We start from the raw sequence: 23,166 nt of genomic DNA, 5'->3' as shown, positions 1-23,166 counted from the left end.
CGTCGACCTTGCGTATTAATTTGCATTCCCACCTGCGATCCCTCAGACGCAGAATCAAGAATGAATGTAGTATGCATGTTAAATAAGGGATGTATGTACATGTGAGAGTGTTGATTGTTTTGTATATCGTTTCCCCTGCAGTAAATAGTTTTTTTTTTACTGATGAGATTAGAAAATGATGTGTTTTATACTATGTGTTTTTTTGATAAAGTATATTAACTGATGTGATAAAACGATAAATGGAAAAAAAACTTTTGTACTAAGAAATATAACTAAAAAAGAAAAAATAATAAAATGAGAAAGTTATAAAAAATCTTTTTTTGTTGTTTGCCCTTATGTATGAAAACAATAGAATGAAAGTATTGGATATATACCGCTAAAGTTTTATAGGTCAAGAGGGAACATATTCTGTTAGGGATATATTGTTGATACCAGGAAGCGCCTAAGTCCAGCCCGTCTGCGCCCGTCCGCGGCCGGACGGGCCCAGGGGCCAGGGATGCTGCTACTGCAATATTTTACCCTCCCTCTGTTCTTATGAGCCTACAAGCCTCTGCTAGCCCCCTATCACCCGATACCTGGACTCGGATCTCGTCACTTGGAATTGCAGGAAACTCCCCCCCCCCCATCTGGGGCCGGCGTTACCACTCATTGCACCTGCTCTTGCCGAGTCGCAGATCCGTGTACTATACCTAAATACTCGCTCTTTGGTCAGGCATCAAGCCAATATCTTTCATCTACTCATGACTGAGAGGCCAGACGTTCTCCTACTATCTGAGACCTGGCTCACCGATGATTCCCTTCCTGATATCCTGGCAGCGTTACCCCCAGATTACTTTCTGTTGAACACCAACCGTCCGGGGGGCCGCTCCGGGGGAGGGGTGGCAGCGGTAATACGTAAGGATCTTAAGATTATCGCCTCCGCTTCCATGACTCTCCCTGAAGTGGACAACCTGGTTCTCAGTCTTGGGACTGAGGTGGGTGCAGTTACCCTCATGGTACTCTACCGACCCCCCACCCCATGCCGTCCTTCCCCTCATCTTTCATCGAACAGCTGACTAATCTCGCCACCTCCTCCCCCCGCATTGTCATTATCGGTGACTTCAACTACTGGTTCCAGCACGAGGACGCTGGTCCGCATGCCTCCGAACTGTTCGAGGCTCTTTTGAGCCTGAACTTCACTCAATTAGTCAGGTCCGCCACCCACAGTGGCGGCCACATCCTTGATCACATTTGGGCCCACGGGGTTAAGTCCTCCTGTCCGCTCATAACACCTTGTGTGTGGTCTGATCATTTTTTGATCGACACCACAATCTCGGCTGTCGGCCAGATTAGGATCCCCCCACGGAAGGGCGGCTCCGCCCGTAAGTGGAGAGCCGCCGATTCCTCTAAATTGCTATCTCACCTGTCTCAAACCCGCCCCCTGCTTCCCAATGATATCGGTACCAACGAGCTTTATGGGCATATTTCTGACTGGCTTACGACAGCCAGCGATATCTTCGCCCCCCTAACTAAGTTCCCCGATCCCGACATAGCAATTCCCACAAATGGTTCACCCCCCAACTTAAAACCCTTCAATTGGAACTAACCAACTAGAGCGCAAGTGGAGGAGAGACTATTGCTCGTCAAGCAGAGACGTCTATGTGGCCGCTCGCAATAAGTATAAAACAGACATCTCCGCAGCCAAAAAAGTTTACGCCTCAGAAAAAATCTTATCAGCCCCCTGCAAGTCCAAAGAGATTTTTAAAGTGAATTCACCTCCGATCCCAGGACGCTCCCGACTCAGGCCCCCACACAGGAATCTTGTAATGAGCTTAGTACTTTTTTTATTCAGAAAATTGTGTTGATTAAGGACACCATCCCGGTCACCCTCCCTGGCGCTGGATCCGTCTCTCCCCCCCACAATGCCCTTTCTTTCACACAGTTCCCTCCTCTAGATCCCACATCCCTGACTACACTGGCCACCCGTACTAAGTCTGGATCTCCAGACGACTGCTGTCCCCCTTCCATACTCCGGGACATCTGCCATTCTCTACCCGACTGCATCCTTCCCTTGCTGAACTCCTCTCTCTCTTCCGGTACGGTGCCCAGCTCCTTCAAGGAGGCCGTGTTGGTGCCTCTATTGAAGAAACCTGGAGCTGACCCCGCCGCTCCGGCGAACTATCGCCCCATCTCCCTCTTGCCCTTGTTCTCTAAAATCCTGGAAGCCCACATCACCGCCTGTCTCTCACAGTTCATCGAAAGCTCCAACTTTCTCGAGGCCACCCAGGCCGGCTTTAGACCCGGCCACTCCACGGAGACTGTGATCTTGGCCGTGCTGGATGCCTTGAGAGACGGCGCTGACAAGGGTACTCCCCAGGCCTTGGTATTATTAGACCTGTCAGCCGCTTTCGACACGGTGGACCATAACATCCTCCTCCACCGTGTCGAGCAGGCTGGCATCCAGGGCCTGGCGCTGGCATGGGTCAAATCCTTCCTGACCGGGAGGTCTCAGACCCTCAGCCTGGGCACCTTCAGAGCTCCTAGGGAGCATTCGCCCTGTGGAGTCCCCCAGGGCTCCTCCTTATCCCCTCTTCTCTTTAATCTTTATCTTCGACCCCTTCTTTTTCTTTGAGGCAGTGGGACGTCACCGTTTTCAACTACGCGGACGACCTGCAACTCATCTTTCCTCTCAACTACTCTTCTGCTATTCCTAATTTCCAGGCAGCTATGTCCCACATCCTTTAGTGGATGTGTCAAAACCAGCTTAAATTGAACCCCGGAAAGACGGAGCTCCTCCTCCCTGGCCGGAGCTCTACCCACTGGGGTCCGCACTTTTGCCTGGCAGAACTTGGCCCCCCTCCCATCCCCGTGGCCTCGGTGAAGAGTCTCGGGGTCACTATTGACTCCGGGCTATCCCTTGGTTCTCAGGTGGGAACGGTGGTCTCCCCCTGCATGCACCAGCTGTGCAGTATCAGGAAGGTGGCTTATCTCCTTACTCCTGATGCCCTCCTGCAAGTCATCATGGCCCTCGTCCTCTCCCGCTTGGATTTTTCGAACTCCATTTATCACGGTCTGCCTAAAACACCTCTCTCCAGACTGCAATCTGTTCAAAATCAAGCAGCGAGATTGGCCCTTGGGATTCCGAAATGGCAATCTGCCAAACCCCTCCTCTTCAAACTGCACTGGCTCCCTGTCACTTCGAGGGCAGCCTTTAAGATCGGCTGCCTCACCTTCAAATCTTTATCTGGTTCCTGTCCCGCCTTTCTGAAATCCCTCATCAGGCCCTACTGTCCATCACGCAATCTGAGATCCTCCCACCTTCACTTCCTGACCATCCCCCCTATCAAACTTTGCAGATCTGGAGGCCGGAGATTTGCTTACCTGGCCCCTAAACTTTGGAATTCCTTTCCTCTCTCTCTCAAAACCTCTAATTCTCGTATTCTTTTCTTTAAATCCTTAAAAACATGGCTCTTCCCTCAATCTAGCTAAGTCCCTCTGTCCCCTCTGCATCCGACCAGCGCCAGGAAACCCATGGTATCAGTGCGCTTTACAAGCACCCCTTACAATACAATACAATACAATACAATATATTGTTGATACCAGGAAGCAGTGTGTATCCAGCTAGGACTGGCCATATCGTCCCCTCATTGCTGAGTGCGCCAAGTCTCACGTTTTATATGGTGTATGGGAGGGCGCCTTTTAACTAATTATATGTTCTTGGTAAGTGCGAGGAACTTCTATTGCCTCATATGAAGTATATTCATCTGGTATTTGTGTATGTGTAAAATACTCATGTTACAGCATCTGACACTGGAAATGTAATCCAAGAATAAAACGCATCTGCCCTATATGATTTGTTTGCCTCTACCACTAAGGTAACATCTCCACCATCTAGTCTGAGAAAATGTTGTAGTTGTTTTGGAGTAACTGCATAACTGCAGTTCCTAGTGATGTTTTGTGCCATGTATATAACAAAATGAAGTACGGACTTTTCCTATCACGGTGGGAATTAGATCCTCTCAAGCTTGAACTACCAACAGCCAATACATAGGATGTATCTACTTGGCTGAGGAGGTCATTTTCTACCACCGCAACGTCCTCAGTTTAAGAGGTATGTAGGGGTCACTGAGAAGGCATGATTGAACTACTCAATTGATCCATACAAAGTAAGAACCCATTCAACTTTGGCGGTGGCATGTTGTCTAGTTTCTACTAATCAGTAGGAACTGTGCCTATTGTGGACGACATAAACTTTGGAATGGTGCCAGATTGAGTCTGTGCACCCTGCAGGATATGTTGGCCCTGAGACCAGATAGCTCACAGTGCCACGGTTGGCCCCCCTAAACCTAGACAGGGAGGGAACAGTTCTGTCAACCACTGAACATGACAACACTGTTCCCTCCGGAACCGTGGTAACAGATTTAGAACCTTTCGCTCATGCACTCGTGCTCTCTTTTGCTCAAAGATATATACTAAGAATACACAGAGGGACGTTTTCAATGTTTATTGAACCAAGATGATTCTTGTATAGAATATATGTGCTGCAATGATCAATAGACAGAAGCAGATGAAAGTTATAAGACGTATCAGAACGGTGAATAAAACTAAAAGCTTCACCATTGTACTTAAGCATATGAATTAATATTACAATCCGGTGTACTCCTACTATGCAACCCTAACCTACGTGTTGTGTGTGTGTGTGTATGTCCTACCAAGAATCCCCATACTGGATGATCCAACCCCGTTACCTTGTGAGTAAGAATGTAGGACACCACCCTGGTCACGAGCTGGACACCCCTCCTGGAGATTAAATCTGCTGCTGGGCAACGCATCAGCACGTAGAGACTGCTCAATGTCTGCATAAGTGCCCCCTCTGTCTGTACCGGAAACAGATATCTAGTTCTAGAAAGAGGCATCCTTGCCTTGGACTAAGATTGTGATCTTGCTGCCTTTGTTTGTGTTCCACAGATAGCTGTGTCGCCACATGGACAATAACAAACACATTTGCTAAAGTATGTGCAGGCCTTGTACATAGTGTCAAGGCAATATGATAGTATTCTTGTGAGGTTGACTCGTGTAAGCAAAGTTGGTGTTCCTAAGAAGCTAACCCAAAGTGTCACAAATGCAAATGTGTGTCAAAGGTCAGTGTGAAAAGAAAAGGCAACTTTAGGAAAGACCCGTTTTCATGTAAAATGCGATGTTTCCTTATAGGCCTCATTTGGACACATGACCACTCGACTCTACCCCACTCTAATCTATCCCACTCCAAACTACACCTCCCAAATCTACCCCACTCCAATTTAACCCAATCTGCCCCAATTAAATCCACCCTAAACTACTCCACCTCTATCTATTCCAATATACCCTTCTATACCCACTAAAATGTACTTCACTCCAATCTACCCCCTCCAATCTACCCCATTCCATTGTACCCCAATCTACCCCACCCACATCTTCCCCACTACATCAATTTGCCCCAATCTCCACCATCCCAATCTAACCCACCCCAGTCTCCCTCAATATGCCCACCCCAGTCTACCCCACTCCAATCTACCTCAGTCTATTCCACCCCAATATATCACACTCTAATCGACCCCACCACAATCTACCTCAATCGACCCTTCCCCAATCTACCCACCCAACCGACCCCAATCCACTCTATCCCCATCCCACTCCAGTTTACACCATCCTTGTGTAAAATTATTTTATTGTATAGTTAATAAAAAACCTATACCATTACAAAAAGCCTACCCCTTTCAATGTACCCCAATATACCCCACTCCAATCTACCCCACTCGTCTACCCTATTCCAATCTACCTCACTCTACCTTACTCCAGTCTACATCAGGCTGCCACACCCAATATATCACACTCCAGTCTGCCCCACCACAATCTACCTTACCCCAATCTACCTCACCCAATCTACCTCACTCTAATCTACCACACTCCAATTTACGCAAATCAACACACTCCAATCTACCCATCTACCTCACTCTAGTCTACCCCAATCTACCCCACTCCAACTTAGCCACATCTACCCTAGTCTACCCTAGTCCAATCTTCCCTAAACTTCTCACTCAAGTCTACTCCAGTATGACCCACCACAGCTACTCCAGTCCACCCCTCTACCTCTAACTACCCCACTCCAATCTACCCCAGTCTGCCCCAGTTTATCCCAGCGTACTGACTCCAATGTATCCCCACTCAAATCTACCCCACCTCAGTCTACTCCAGTCCAGTCTACACCTCCCAGTCTAGCCCACTACAATCTACCCCAATCTTCCTCACTCCAAGTTACCCCAACCTACCCCATTTAACCTCAATCTAGTCTTCTATCCACCCCACTCCAACTTACCCCATTCCATTTACTCCAATCTAGCCAATCTACCCCACTCTAATCTACATCTCTCCAGCCTACCTCTGCCTGCCCCACTTCATTCTACCACAATATACTGCGCTACAGTCTACCCCTCTCTACCCCACTTCTATTTACTACACTCCAATCTACTGAAGACAGGCTCAACCCAGAAACACGTGTCTAGAGATATACAACAATGTCTGCACCAACTTTGGTGAAAAACTCCAGCTAATTTTGAAGTAAGTTTGAACTGTGTACTGCATTTACCAGGATGCAAAGGGGTGAACTGTGCTGGGACCCCCATTCTGTTTAAAATGCTCCCTTGAGCCAGCAAGCTGACGAGCTTTGGAGATGCACCTGCGTGCCTGTGAGTGGTACTGTGACCTGAGAGAAACTTGGCAGCATTTCCAGCAACCCCAGATGATTTTTCTTTGCTCTCTAATACTGCTGCTCTCTACTGAAGACGGGCTCAACCCAGGAACACGTGTATAGAGATATACAGCAATGTCTGCACCAACTTTGGTAAAAAACTCCAGCTAATTTTGAAGTAAGTTTAAACTGTGTACTGCATTTACCAGGATGCAAAGGGGCGAACTTTGCTAGGACTGTGAGACATTGTGCTCCCAACCCCCATGCTGGGATTGAGGAGTTGGATGTCGCTGGGAGACTTGATTCTGAAATAGGTTTGCGTGTCATCCGCGTAAAGGTGGTAATTCACTCCAGCTTTTTTCAAGATGATTGTGAGGGGATCCATGAAGAGATTGAAGAGGGACGGGGAGAGGATCGAGCCTTGCGGAACCCCAAGTGTGACTTTTGTTGGCTTTGAGAGACAGGAGTTGATTTTAATTTGTTGCGAGCGGTGTTTAAGGAAGGAGGTGAACCATTTTAGTACTGTGCCATTAATGCCGGACCGTTTCGACAGGGTTTCCAAAAGGGCTGGATGGTTTACTGTGTCGAATGCTGCAGATAGGTCAATAAGGATGAGTAGTCAGGCATCACCTTTATCTAAGGCCTTGTGAATGTCATTGGAGACGTTGAGCATAGCTGTTTTAGTGGAGAAGTGTGGCTCAGGGGTTAGAGGCGGCAGACCCAGAAGCTGAGATCGGCCCTGGACCAGGGTTCAATTCCCCGCCCCGACGGGGGTTGGGCTCAATAATTCCACGGACTCGATAATTCTCACTCCGGTGCCTACTCGACTCACGGGTTCACACTCTGCGACTCTGGGCAATAGCTTGCTTAATCTCCACAACGGCCCCTCGCGGCGGGATGCCTGGCTTTCACCTTGTGGATACCCTGCCGGGGTAGTGAAGTAGTGTGGCTCACTGGTTAGAGGCGGCAGACCCGAGAGCAGAGGACGGCCCGGGACCAGGGTTCGATTCCCGGCGCGGCAGGTTTCTGGACCAGGGTCAGCGGACTCGATAATTCTCTCGCCTCGGTGCCCACTCTGATCAGCGATCACACTCGGCAACTCTGGGCATTAGCTTGCCTCATCTTCACTAACGGCCCCACCAGACCGCCGGGGATGCCTGGTCTCACCCTGGAGATACCCATTAAGGGACCATCTCTCAGGGAAGCCAGGAAGGGTTTCGCAGCGGTCGAAGCGCCTTGGGACCCTACGGGTAAGTAGTGCGCTATATAAATGCCAATACATTTACATTTACATCTCACAGGGGAATACCAGGACGGGTTCCCTAAGCAAGCGCATAGATGCCTGCGATGTGGGCGATTTGCGCTATATAAATACATGTACATTTACATTTACATTTCTGTGCTGCAGCCTTTTCTGAATCCAGATTTAAAGGTGTTGAGGAGGGTAAACTCATCAATGTGTTTATTGAGTTAGTGGAGAACGCATTTCTCCAATGTTTTTGCAAGGAATGGGAGGTTGGAGATAGGTCTGAGGATGTTAATATCATTAGGATCGGCCCCTTGTTTCTTGAGAATGGGTGTGATTTGTCCTAGTTGAAGGGAGTCTGGGACACAGCCTGAAGTGAGAGAGGTGATGATTTTTGTCCAGACAGGGGGAATGGTGTGGTTGAGTTCTTTTATAATTGTGGAAGGGAGGGGGTCCATGGTGTGGGAGGAAGGTTTTAGATTAGAAATTATATTGAAGACCTCGTTTATGTTATGTTATGTTATGTTATGTTATAACGTTTTATTGAGCGCGAACAGCTGCCCCAGCAACGAGGCGTCCCGGCGCTAAACTATAACAATAACCTGAGGGGGGAGAAGTGAGGAAGGGCAGTAAGAGATTAGGATGGGGAGAATAGAAGTGTTTTGATCACTTTGCGGAAGGCCAGCAGGTTAGTCATGGAGCGAATGTGAAGTGGCAGGGAGTTCCAGAGCCTTGCCCCCAGGACTCTGAAAGAGCGACCGCCCATTCTGCTTAGCCTAATACGTGGGGTAACAACCAAGTTTTGGCCCGAGGATCGTAGGGCCCGCTGAGGGGTGTAGGGCTCTAGGAGTGGACGCAAGAGGCCAGGGCAGTCAGTCTTGAGAATTTTAAAAACCGCTGTGAGGGCTTTAAACTGAACTCGGGCTTCAATGCCGACATTAGCTCAAAGTCGGACAAATGTGCATTGTTTTTTAGCTGGAGGCAGGTCTGATTGTCCTTGTTAAGATCTCTTTCTGAATGGTCAAGGGTGGTTGAAGGGGGTGGGTTAATAGTGAAGGAGGGTTGTTTGTATGAAGGATTGATCAACTTTAGAGACTTTATTAGTGAAGAAGGTGGCAATATCTTCACATCGCTCATTGGTGGCTTCGATTTCTTGCGAGGGAGTGCAGTTAGTTTGGCTTTTAACAATATTGAAGAGTTCTCTTGGTCTGTTTTTCGCCAGATCTAGTTCGCTGCGGAAAAAAGACGCCTTTTCACTTAAAATGTGTTTTTTGTATGACCGCCGAGCAGATCAAAGTTGTGTTAACATTATTCTTAGACTAAAAGATAAGGGTATAGATAGGATAGATAAAGGACCAATTGGAAACCACGGTCACAAGAACAGGAAGGCTAATAAGATAAGATAAGGGGACGAATTGAATAGATAAGGAAGCAGTGGGAAACCATCTTTCTGTATGAATCAATGATAGTAATATGTCCCAGGTGTTTGTTTTATAAAAAAGGAAGGATGGTTTATGTTCCTTTTAGACCCTGACTTAAATGAGGGGGAACTCTAATTAGGCAAAAATTATATCCAAATAGGTGGCTTGTAATATAGTATTAAACTAAACATGCCTGTGTGTATGTTAGAAACATAGGGCAGTGTTGTATTGTCAGCCTGCAAGACTTTTTGTCAATTCTTAAACCAGAAAATATAATAAACTCTGTGAACCACGTCAAATAGACAGCTGAGATTTTTAGTGATGAGCTATAAATAGGAAAATTTATGGCGCTTTTACGGTAGAGAGTACGTTAAAAAATGCTTTTATATAATATAAGTTAAGTTATAAAGTTGATTTTTACATTGTGCAGGTAACTGAAAACAAAGCTTTAAGTAGCAATGAATTGACTGCTGAGATCTGCATTATCATGGCGGGAGCCTTGCTCAGGGCAGGAAAGCAAAAGTAGACTTGCTAAAACATGTATACCCACGTGAAATTTGAGCTGCATGTTTTAAAATAACAAAGTCTTAAATACTAGGGAAGACCTTGAGTGACATGTATGGATTATTAATAACATATTATTGTCATAATAAAAGCATGAAAAAAGCCTTGTATTTGTACCATTTTTTATCTAATTCGGGAAGAAACAGACTGTTCATACAATTATGGGTAAAGGACAATAAAAGCACAGCACCTTCAATATACATGATATGATATGGGAAATATTATTAGGTAAGAATAATGTTATAATATGTTGAAATGTAAAGGAAGGCAACTGAGGATGCCCCTTAGGATTTGTTTTTAGATACTCTTGGTGATAATATACGCTGAGAATATTATTTCTATATTTACTAAATTAAGCATGGCAATGAATAATATAGAAACATCATGTCTGTTGATGCTTGAGCTGGGGAACTGGGTTCGAGTCTCGGCAACGAAGCTCAACATCCTGTGATTCTGGGCAAATCACTTAATACCCTGTGCCTAACAAAAATGAATGTGTCCATCTGTAACGAAACTGGTGCTCATGTAAAGCGCTCTGATACCTGATGTCTCGGGTCTAGTTTGCGCTATAATTGTTGGTAAATATGCCTTTTTTGTCTTAATATGTGGTATGTATAAAAGAGTCAAAGTAAGAACAACATTGTATGCCAATCCGTATGTGTTTAGATATCTGTTTAACAACAATTTTTATAGATATATATTTTATGGTTTCTCCTATGGTTTTAATTCAATGGCTCCTGCAGCCCCCCTGAGCCATCTGGCCTTATTGTTGGCAATGTTCCTGATGCACCGACTGTTCCAACATCTGAAACCGTCTCCGCCCACTCTTCTGGCACGGCAATTGACACCCCTGAACACTTGAGATTAATCTGGTGGAATGTTGCCGGACTAGCTAACAAACTGGCCGATAAAGACTGGGCAAATTACATCAAGACTGGAGACGTTTGTATGTTTCAGGAAACCTGGGCAAGAGAAGACTATGGGCACCAAGGTTACCAGTCATTTTTTATCCCAGCTAGGTGGGAGGGCAAAAGTCGCCCGTCAGGCGGGCTCACAACCTGGGTTGCATCTCACCTAGGCTGTGAGGCAATACAGTTACCGGCCACCTCCGATGATATTCTTGTGGTTTTACTATCCTGGCCAAACCAAGCTAAACTTGTCTTAATTAACATCTATTCCAGGCCAGTTGGAATTGCCAAGGAATCACCTACCATAGATGAACTCACGAGCTATCTATCTGAGCTATCAAGTGACTTATCCTATGTGGTGGGAGGGGATTTTAATTCCCACTTTGAGCCATTGCCAGGTCTTCTGGAGGGGTTCCCAATGGAAGAAGAGGCTAGATGGTCAGTGCCCCCGGTAGAAGCTCCCCCCCCCCGAAGGCATGGACTCCCCTTGCATTACAAATCACAGCCCTCACCCTAAAGTTTGAAATCAGAGCCTGCAATGGGCGAATGAGATCTGACATACCCAGCAGAACCACCTATAATAGAGTGGGAAGAGAGTCTCGCTTGGATTATGTCTTGGTCCAAATAGTGAAGTGGCCAACCATCCGGGACTTTAGGGTAATGGAAAGGTTAGATAGTGACCATAATGCACTTGAGCTTGATCTTGTTCACCCTGGTCTCCAGACTCCCACGATGTCTTTGGAGGGGAGCAAAACTGAACTTCTCCTGGAAAACAACAGGAGAAGAATCAGGTGGGAGCATCTGGTCGCAAGTAAGGAGAAACTTCCTAAGCTTTATGACGGGATAATTCCCATCTTGGAAACTATGGGGGACCTGGATACCGGGGAGAATAATAAAGACTCCCAGGCTAAATTATATAAGGCTCATGAGGACCTCAAAAAAGCTGTCGCCCCTAACCTCTTTAGTAACACATGGTCTTCAAGTAGGGGGGGGGGGGGCAATGCAAATCCTCATGGTACAACACAGCCTGCAGAAGGAGGGCAAAGGGGGAACTCCTTAGATCTATCAAGGAGGGCCTAGGGGGGGATAAGCTAAGAGAAAGTAGACGGGCCTATAAAAAACTCGTTGCCCACGCTAAAGCTGAATGGGAGGAAAATCAATGGGAAGAACTTACTAAGGCCCTAGCGATCAAAGACCATCGACTGTTTTGGAGGATAGTGAGTGGGGGGTCGGAAAATCTACAGTCGGCAATTGAGCCAAACATCGCACCAGGGGTGTGGCAGGCACATTTTCAGTCCCTCTACAGCTCTGAGCCGGGAGAATCTATCACTGAGACTGGGGTTGGTTGGCCAGATTATGAGGGAGATCCAATAACTCTGGGCGAGGTCACTGCAGCTATAGCAGGACTCACCTCGGGAAAGGCGCCAGGTTTGGATGGCCTACCCGGAGACCTGTTTAAACAGGAGCCCATTGTTTGGGCCCCCTACCTTGCCGCTTTGTTTAACGGAGTTCTTAGTGGCATGGAAATCCCTAGTACTTGGCTGGGGGTGGAGGTGGTGCCCATATTCAAAAAGGGCTCGCCTCTCCTCCCAGCCAACTACAGACCCATCAGTTTAATTGATGTAGCACAGAAACTGTTTGGCAGGGTATTGCTGAATCGGCTCCAGGACTGGGCGGAAGAGGTGGGTGTCCTCAGCCCCTACCAGGCGGGATTTAGGAAGGGAGTTTCTACAGTGGACCAGGTTTTTAGATTGAACATCATCTATTGGAGGGCAGCAATATTCGAGGGCGGCAGTCTCTACACAATTTTTGTGGATTTACGGGCCGCCTTCGACCTGGTGCCCAGAGGGAAACTGTGGAGCGTCCTGGCAGAGATGGGCGTCCCCCCGGACATCCTATTAATCTTACAGAGACTACACCACAACAACTATGCTCGAGTGAGGTGTGGGAGGTCCGGGGCACTTACGGATAGATTCCCCGTTGACCGAGGGGTAAGGCAGGGTTGTGTGCTGGCACCGACACTGTTTTGCCTCTTCGTCAACGGGGTAATCGCCCACCTGAATGCCATCGACTATACCGACGCCCCCAAACTGAATGGCAGCAGGGTGCCTGCAATTATGTTTGCAGATGACACCCTGCTGCTATCTAAAACCCCTATGGGGATACAGAGGATCCTTGATTCATTTGTGGCCTTCTGCACTGACAGGGGGTTAGAAATGAACGCGGCTAAAACCAAGTTTATGGTTTTGAACCCAAGCCAAAAACTGCGGCCGAACCCGCTATTGGGAGCCGCACGGCTCGAGAGAGTCTCCACCTTCGAATACCTCGGTGTGACTCTCAATGAAACCATGTCTTGGGGATCTCACCAGAGCAGGGCGAACCTTAAATTGGTACAAACAACAGGGGGCATCGCCCGGATGATGAATGGCTCCTCATACCGTCCGCTGGGGTCGCTTATCCAGATCTACAAGGTGCAGGCCAGGGGTGCAACTATGTATGGGGCGGAACTGTGGGGACACACATCCTGTCGTAGTCTGACCTTAACGGAGAATAATTTCACCAGACAGATAGTCGCACTTCCGCCCAGCACCCCGCTCCTCCCCTTGAGGTTGGATCTGGGTCTACGACCAATAGCCGATGAAATTAGTTTAAGACCCATAGCCTTCTGGCGTAGGCTGTGGAGTAGCAACGATCTTGCAGCCTATAGGGCGGAATTGATGGAACTATTGACCCACCCGAAAGCGCTTCGAATCCCCTGGATTAAATACATCCAAAATACTTGTATGGAAATGGGGTTCTCTGACCTATGGACTGATCCTGCTAATGCCGCACTAAACATTTCTAAGAGATCCCTGGCCAATGCATATCATGAACAAAAATTAGCTAGGGCCCTAGATAGCCAGGGTGAAGGGTCATTATCCTCTGTATTTGCACAAAGTAAGGACTTATACAGGTTTGAGGGGGCTTTAGATGCCATTTCCCCTGTGCTGGCCAGGAAGCTGTTTCTCCAATGGAGATATGGCACATTGCCTCTTCGATCTTTCACCAGCTCCTGGTCATCACCTCCCACCACCAAGCAGTGTCCGGCCTGTGATGCGCGGAGGAAACTGATTTACACGTGGTCCTCTTTTGCCCAGCTTACAGGGTTGCGAGGAAATACTGGCTCCTTCCACTGATTAGAAACATGGGTTGTAGGGAGTATGCCCCAATGTATAGGATCTTAAAATCTGATGTTACAGGCCCAACTGTGTTTGCACTGGCAAAATTTCTTATTAATGTCTGGCACACCCGCAACCGTATTTTAAAGACGCAGGCTCCCTCTTAATTTTAAGATTCATAGTTTTTAAGGCATTTTTTTAGCAACATGTAATTCCAAGGTTTTTACTGTTCAAGTGTGTATTGATTGATCATACATGTTGATTTACTATGATTGTATATGTTTTACTGCTTATCTTTTATGGCCAAATGGTCGAAATAAAGATTGAATAAATAAAAAATAAATAAATAATTCAGTTATTGGTCCTGAAGACAGTGGGATAAAGTTCTAGAAGTCACCGAAATGCTGCGTTGATGCAATAGTCTTTTTTAGTACTTTGATTGTATTTTATGTAATATTTGGACTAAACGTTTTAGATATTGTAGCCGGGTCTGGTGGCTCTGTGGACAAATGCATCAGCTGCAGGGGCCTGTGTTTGACCCCGTAATTACAGGTTCAAATCCCGGTGAGCCCTCTCAGCCATTCGTCCATCTGGAGTCGATAACATAAGTACCATTGAATTGGGTAGTAATAAACATCTGTTATCAGCACCAAGATACCTACGGGTGAACGTGCGCTTTGCAAATACACATTATGTTATGTATCTAGTCCAATGAATGATGAATTATATTTCCAAATGTCAATAGTATTTTACGTGTATTTTTATAAAATATGAGATTCTAAATACTGTGGTTGGAGTATAATTGGTTACTTTTGATATCCTAGTTATATCTGTTGTTCTTAGGTTGATTATTAAGTATCCACTTAGCGAAATATTGGAGTTTAATAACAAGTCCAGGGGAAAACATTTGTTTTGGTTCAACATGGCTAAAACACATTACCAAGCCAATAGCTTCTGCATAGGCGAGACATATTGGATTTGCCAATGCTTGTTCTTTATTACTTTCAAAAGATAGTTGTCTGATTGTGTACAAGTACATTATTATCTCTTCTCTGCGCCAGGGATGCAATCATTCCACCTTTATAGGAATTTAAAGGCATACTAGCTAAAACATGGGAAAGACGACTGCAACATTACTGAGAAGTAGCTTTTGTCTTGTATATTTTGCTGTGGGAACATGACACAAGCTAATGTTATTTTCTCTTTATTTTAATAGGTAATGAATGCATGAAACACAGCAACTGAAATTCTGTTGAGTTTAATTGGATAGCACTGCTAAACGATTAATTAATGGAAAATGGGACATTATCAATTCTCTGTGACACGTAATCAATAAAGTACTGAATCTTACATACCAGACAGACAAAGGAAAACCAGAGAAAATTGTTAAAGCATGGATCAAATAGAAAAGATTGTTATTGACAAATATCTCACAAATGTTTATCAAATCTAAGATGAGTTTAATTAAAAAAAATATTGAAAAGCTTCACTCCGGGTGAAGGAATTTTTGTCAACAAAAGAATCCGTAATCCTGAAAAACTTTATCAATGCACTGAATGTGAAAATAGCTTCAAAGAAATTGAAAGCGTGGCGGGCATCTGGAACTCACACTGACTATCCTACCAATGCTGCAACTGTAAGAAGAGCTTAATCAAGGAAGGACTTGATACTAAACACCTGAGAACACGTTCCAAACTGAAAAGAAACTTTATCAGTGCAGTGAATGTGGAAAATACTTCTTTCAAACAGAAAAATGTACATGTGCTAAACATTACCGATCTTCAGTTAGAAACAGAGCATGAACATTATCAATGCACAGATTAAGCGAGGGGGTTCATCTGAAAGCCGTGCCATTCACCAGAGAGCCCTCTCAAAAGTAAACTCTCATCAGTTACCAGTACCTTGCAAGAGAAAAAAAATCCTACAAAGCATAATAAACGACATACAGGTGGGAAACCTGATTAATGTACTGAATGTGGGACAGCATGCAATCTCTTACCATCTCCCAAGGGACTGATACAGATAAGAAACCTATCCACCAGACAGTCCAAACTGGTGAGAAACCTTATCTATATTCCGAACGTGGGAAAGGGTTCAAAGTGAAAAGAAGTCTTACTCTTCGCCAGAAATCGCACTCGGGCAAGAAACGTTATAAGTGCTCAGAATGTGAGAAAGTTTTCAATAAGCAATATAATCTTAAAATTCACGAGCGAGCACACACAGGCGAGAAACCTTATAAATGCATTGTATGTGGTAAACGGTTCAGTAAGAAAGAATATCTTATTTCACACGATCGATCACATACAGTGGATAAACCTTATCAGTGCTCCGAATGTGGGAAAAAGTTCAGGGCAAAAACAAGTCTTATTATTCACCAGAGAATACACACAGGTGAGAAACCTTATCAATGCACTGAGTGTGGGGTTCATTTTCGTTATAAAGATAGTCTTATTCATCACCAAAGTACACACACAGGTGAGAACCCTTATCAGTGTACTGAATGTGGCAAAAGTTTTTATAATAAAAGTAATCTTACTATTCACCAGAGAGTACATACTGGTGAGAAACCTTATCACTGCACTGAATGTGTGGCTAGCTTTTCTGAGAAAGGAAGCCTTACTAAGCACCAGAGAATACATACAGGTGAGAACCTTTATCAGTGCACTGAATGTGGCAAAGGTTTTAGTAACAAAAGGAATTTTACTATTCACCAGAGAGTACATACTGGCGAGGAACCTTATCAGTGTTCTGAATGTGGAGCACACTTCAGTAGCTCACGTGTATTAGCTAACCACCTTATAACTCATACAGGACAGTCTCCTTATCAGTGCACAGAATGTGGGAAAGGGTTCAATCGGAAAGATTCTCTTAATAGTCACCTGAGAACACACACAGGTGAAAAACCTTATGAGTGCTCCGAATGTGGTAAAAGGTGTAGTAGGAAAAACATTCTTACTGAACACCAGAGAGTGCATACTGGCGAGAAACTTTATCACTGCACTGAATGTGTGGCTAGCTTTTCTCACAAAGGAAGCTTTACTAAGCACCAGAGAACACATACAGGTGAAAAACCCTATAAGTGCACTGAATGTGGGGCAGGGTTCAGTCAATCTTCTAGTCTTGCTAGTCACCTTAGAACCCATACAGGAGAGACTCCTTATCAGTGCACAGAATGTGGGACAAGGTTCAGTAGAAAAGCAAGTCTTAACATGCACCGTAAAAGACACTCATGCAAGAATCCTTAATCATTGATCAGATTGTGGCAGCTTTACTAATTGAGGAAGTCTTAGAATTCACCAGAACGTACAAACAAATGAGAAGTCTTAATTAATGCACAGCGTGTGAGACCGGCTTCAATGTGAAAGCATGTGTTGCTAGACATCAGAGGACACATGGGAAAGAAAAATATACTAATTCCTCTACTTTCAGTTCTGAGCTGAGAACTGTCATTATTGAAACCGCTATCATTTATAAACTTTACAAAAGATATAAAATTATTGTTTACTAAATTGTTGCTGGTTATATCTCAATACTAACAAAAATGTAAATTAGCAGGTAGAGGAATGTGTAGAAAATGGTTGTATGTTTGCGAGATTTTCGAGTTATTGATAGTGGAAGGCATGATTTGGAAACTTGGATGAAATACCTTAAAAGTAATTAGAAAACTGATTAACATCCTTAAACAGATCAAATAAACTTGCTATATTATTATATTTTTAGCCGGCATGCTTTTGGCAAAGAGCATAATTTTAAATTGAAGTTTGAAAAGTGCAGTGTAGATGATGATTTTAGATAATTTCAAATGAGAAGGAGGCGATAACTCTGAAATTGAGCAGAGATTATTAAGTATACTTTTAAAGGAAATTTCATATATTGAAATTTACAAAAATATGATTTTAATGATATTTATGCAGTTAAATCATGTAGACCCAATGCCAAGCAAAGTTTATTGTTTTGAATCACACCAATATTTTTGTCTGGGTTATTTTTTGTGAACCACTTCACAATTGTGTTTGGTTATAAAGATTAGTTGCGAGTCCTGATTTTCTAAACATTCTGGATCACCATCATTTCTTCTCTTTGTTTTGTCTGCCTTTCCTCTGGTTTTGTTTCATTTCTCAATGCCAATCATTAATATTGTGTCAGAATATTTGTTTTCTATTGAAACAAATTCAGTAAATATAGAAGTAGTTCAGATTTACCAGTTCCCAAAATATACTAATATGAGAATTTACCTCACAATCAATTCTCATTTGAGGAGAAAAAAGAGATTACCACATAGTCCAAAAACTACACCTTTTGGTATTCAACTACTTGATTGATTGATGCTTTATTTCGATATGCACATATCATAAAAGCAGTACAAAAAGATAAAAACAGCATGTCGAAATAAGTCAGACTGTACAAATGGAGTAAAAATTAAAACACGGTATGTCAGCATAAATTAGATAAAAAGGAATTAAATTGTTATTCAACTACTTATAACAGAAGAACATTTGCTAGCATGACAAAAAGAAAAAGAACCATTATAGAAATACAAGCGATCCCAGCCACAGAGACCACACATGAGGAAATAAAAAAAGAACATCTCAGCCGTGCAGTGAATAATTACATTTACACTTCCAGTTACAAGAAACTGCTTTTAGTGGCTTTAACTAAAGCAAATGTAATGAAACAAGAGAATAAAATGTTTTTTCCCCTAAGGGCAATAGTCGCAGGCTATTGACATATAGTGAAAATCCTACTTTGAAAATGGGGAGCCAAGACAGATGTGATATTACCTGTAAATACAGTGAAAGATATAGGGCCGTACAAACTCCCCCCCCCCTCATCTTAGATCAAGCAGCCTGAGACTTAATTATCTGCTATGAGATTTCCTATATGCCTGACCGTGTCTTCAACTAAACGTGTTTTCATTGTACCTTGAGTGCATGTATTTCTGCCATCCTTTAAGTAAACGGTTAGTTTACAATATACCTATTCTTCATGAAAGTGATATTTGAACAGCAATATGCATCCTTGCTTTAGATTAGAACAATAATTTTAAAAATGCTCTCCCTGATTTCATTTTCAAATTAAAACGAATTTATCAATGCGTACACTACACTGTCGGGTTTTTGCTAATGTGCTGTGGCTGGTAGTAAAATACATGTTTGATTAGCGTGTAGATTGTAGAAAGGGGAGGCAGCCGCTGTTAACTGCTGAGAAATTAAAGTTATTATTAAATGATATATATAGGAGAACCGAACTATGAGGGATGCTGAACAGCTGTACCGAATGCTTGAAGTATGACTAGCTGGAGAGCTCTGAACCTATTCTGCTTTGACTGCTCTTCAGCTTGCTTTCCTTTCCGGTCTATTTCCTGTGCATCACTGTTGATCGTTCAGTCCTCCTAGGACAAGCAAGATCTCATGTCCCATGAACAGCAGGCAGGAAGGTCAGATTTTACTCCTGCTTTCTACTCTCTTTGATGTCCTTTAGAGTCCTCAAAGCAGTTCCCACTACCCTGCCATCTGGTGACACCATTGATTGCTGCATCCTTCTCGTACGAAGAGCACAAACCCATTGATTGCATTGCCTGGGCAAGGGACTGCTTTGTTTGTTTATTCTTCAGCAGCAGAGTTGCTGCTTTGTATTTGTGTCCTGTATGGTGTTGAAGCTGCAACGTGCTGATGCCCCTCAGTTACAGGTGCTGAGAACAACATTGTTGCTCTTTGACAGAAGCTAAATAAAAATAAAAAAATCTGTTTTACAACTGAGACTTTGTACTCTGGGTTGGCAACACCCCCAACATATGTGCTGTTTTGTCCAGATCGTGTTGTTGTATCATGTCTTTTCCTTATATGTCAGAGTGGAGTCCCCGTGAACGTTCACGATCTGCACTAACCAGCTGTCTCCCAGCTGCCAACTTCGCCAGGTGCCTGGGAGTCTTTGCTTTGTTTACTTTGTTGCTGATTTTACTCATATGATTTGCTTTCTCTGTGCCATAACTTTAGTGTCTGACAACGGAAATTAGATGACCATCTTTTCAAGTTTGTTTACCTTTGCTATTAAAATAGTTCCAATATTATGATTGTTGCATATTTTCTTTTTAAACATGCTTTTCCCCCTATACTTGTGACAAGGGGTTCTGTATTGTCATGCATTACGTGTTGCATTCGTTTTTTCTATGGGTTTGTGTAATCAATTCATAATCGATTGTTCCATCTTGCTAATTTTTGTAAGACCCTTTGTTTGAGGTCACTCCTGATTCATTTAAATAAATATGGATATGATAAATGTCTTGACATTTTTTTGTGAAATAGTGGAGCAGTTGGCTTACCCAAGATTACAAGTACTGAGTAAGTTTGTGTTTATTCGACCAGGGGTAAATCACAGCACCCATTTTGTTATTGTGTGTTCTGTGTGTCTCTTTGTCTCCTCCAGTTGTCTAATGGACATGGCAGGAATCTTCCAAACTCCAATGCAAATGACTGGCTCCCACGAGTCACAAATAGGACATGAGAATCACACAGCCTGAGCCTTGCAGCACCCGCAGTATGGGACATGGACAAGCCTAAAGGGAAAAGAGCCCTGTGATCAGTGCTAGACAAATACCCACTGACAGCGTATGCACGCTTAGTATCTGAAATGGAAGCATAAATATCACCGTATGAACCAATATAAGGATTAACTGACCGCACAGAATCTTTAGAAGTTGGATATTGTGCTACTGCTGCCTGACCGGCAACGAATATTGACAATAGTGGATTAAAATGAGTGCCCATCCCTAGCGCACACAACAGCATTAAAACCGGGAAGACACAGGCGGGGGTATGTCAAGATATTGAGTTACAAATATCAACCTGCAACAATATGGATTCTAGACTGCTGGATACTACTATCTAGGAAAGCAAAAGCAGAGTAAGAATAGCAAATGTATAATTACACATAAATAAAGATATTTAGAAAATTGGATTGCTGGCAGATCCGCTGAAGACAGTGGAAGGACTCAGGGCTAATAGTGGCCGGTGCAAGCCTTCTACGCCAACATTTCAATATGTGCCTTTTTGTTTCTCCGTCTAACATTAAACCGTCAGTTGATGACATTTTATAGCCCTTCTGTGTCAGGCTACACCGGTTGTCATAGGCCCTCTCCCTTGTAAGGTCTTGCCTGTGACTCATGCCTATAAATCAGGATCGAAGCCTTTAACAACTGTTATAGCCCTCAGCTGGTGGCTATAAGGCTATACTAGAGATAGCACATGACGATGCAGAGTGCTGTGAGAAATAAGGGCAGTGAAATAATGGAAAGATGGTGGGTGCGCCAGATTAAGAAAAGTAGAGAGATTGTGATTGATACCTGCAAGGCACGTTCCACCGCTGGTTTGGCCCAGCTGGTTTGGTTTGTCTCCTGAGGCGAAAAGCCGGGAGTAGAAGCTATTGTGATTTATGTGATTTTAAAACCTTACTTGTTATTCTGTTAAGCGCTTCGCACTTTAAGGGCACTGTGGAGCGGATCTAGCGCTCACATGACCCCCTTGCACCGGCTTCCATCGCCGCTGGCCACGCCCACCTCTAGGCCACGCCCCCTTCCCGCCCTTCTTAAGCGCTGAAACGCTAGCGCTCTGTTGGGTTCTGTCTCCTGAGGTGAAAAGCCGGGAGTAGAAGCTATTGTGATTTAGGTGATTTTAAAACCTTACTTGTTATTCTGTTAAGCACTTCGCACTTTAAGGACACTGTGGAGCGGATCTAGCGCTCACGTGACCCCCTTGCACCGGCTTCCATCGCCGCTGGCCACGCCCACCTCTAGGCCACGCCCCCTTCCCGCCCTTCTTAAGCGCTGAAACGCTAGCGCTCTGTTGGGTTCTGTCTCCTGAGGCGAAAAGCCGGGAGTAGAAGCTATTGTGATTTATGTGATTTTAAAACCTTACTTGTTATTCTGTTAAGCACTTCGCACTTTAAGGGCACTGTGGAGCGGATCTAGCGCTCACGTGACCCCCTTGCACCGGCTTCCATCGCCGCTGGCCACGCCCTCCTCTAGGCCACGCCCCCTTCCCGCCCTTTTTAAGCGCTGAAACGCTAGCGCTCTGTTGGGTTCTGTCTCCTGAGGCGAAAAGCCGGGAGTAGAAGCTATTGTGATTTATGTGATTTTAAAACCTTACTTGTTATTCTGTTAAGCACTTCGCACTTTAAGGGCACTGTGGAGCGGATCTAGCGCTCACGTGACCCCCTTGCACCGGCTTCCATCGCCGCTGGCCACGCCCACCTCTAGGCCACGCCCCCTTCCCGCCCTTCTTAAGCGCTGAAACGCTAGCGCTCTGTTGGGTTCTGTCTCCTGAGGCGAAAAGCCGGGAGTAGAAGCTATTGTGATTTATGTGATTTTAAAACCTTACTTGTTATTCTGTTAAGCACTTCGCACTTTAAGGGCACTGTGGAGCGGATCTAGCGCTCACGTGACCCCCTTGCACCGGCTTCCATTGCCGCTGGCCACGCCCACCTCTAGGCCACGCCCCCTTCCCGCCCTTGAGGCCTCCTATTTCAATGTGCAACTTCAGAACGCGCAGCGGACGTGCGCAGCGGGCGCGCCTAAGGCAAGCCCGTCTGCGCCCGTCCGCGGCCGGACGGGGCCAGGGGCACGACTCCATGCCAAATTTACATCATACTCTTCTGAGGAGCTTACCACCCTCCAAGGCCACTGGCCACTCTCAGAATCCGTCCGTAGGCACATTGCCTCATTAGGGCTTGCCCCTCCTTCTACTCCAACATCGCCGCCTTCTCTGCCGGCCTCTCCGCCACATTGCTCTTCCCCGCCTGACCCCCCCCCCTTCTCCGTCATTATCTGTTCTTTTACTCAACACCAGGTCAGCGGTCAAGCACCATCATGAGCTGTTTGTCCTGCTCGATTCTGAGAAGCCTGACTTACTGCTCTTGACCGAAACCTGGTTCTGTGATTCTTCCCTCCCCGTTCTTTTGGCTACCCTCCCCCCTTCCTACCTTGCCTTACGTGCCGATCGCCCGGCGGGCAGGGTTGGCGGTGGTGTGGCGTTAATCGCTCGGTCTGAATTGAACTTTCAAACCCTTCCCTCTCCCCCCATCCCCCTCACTGAGTTCCTTGTAGTCCGTTCCCTCTTCTTCTCCCCCCCTATTACTTGCCTCCTAATGTATCGCCCACCCCAGTCTT

General features: G+C 45.0%; 1 protein-coding gene and 1 long non-coding RNA gene across 2 annotated transcripts in view; both read left to right on the top strand.

Annotated features, from left to right (window-relative positions):
• Positions 1-15,406, top strand: part of LOC147700500 (uncharacterized) — an 86,989-nt gene extending 71,583 nt beyond the window's left edge. Inside the window, exon 2 of the long non-coding RNA XR_015297384.1 lies at positions 15,220-15,406. This is a non-coding gene — a long non-coding RNA (uncharacterized LOC147700500). The remainder of the gene's footprint in view (positions 1-15,219) is intronic.
• Positions 15,407-15,837: 431 nt separating this feature from the next.
• LOC147700499 (uncharacterized) overlaps positions 15,838-23,166 on the top strand; it is a 154,125-nt gene continuing 146,796 nt past the window's right edge. The window contains exon 1 of the mRNA XM_086929664.1: positions 15,838-17,204. Coding sequence (XP_086785790.1) covers positions 15,977-17,204 — 1,228 coding nt within the window. The 5' untranslated portion in view covers positions 15,838-15,976. The remainder of the gene's footprint in view (positions 17,205-23,166) is intronic.

The sequence above is a fragment of the Lissotriton vulgaris genome, chromosome 7 (assembly GCF_964263255.1).
Source record: "Lissotriton vulgaris chromosome 7, aLisVul1.2, whole genome shotgun sequence".
Lineage (NCBI taxonomy): Eukaryota > Metazoa > Chordata > Amphibia > Caudata > Salamandridae > Lissotriton > Lissotriton vulgaris.
This window is presented reverse-complemented; position numbering and strand designations above follow the sequence as displayed.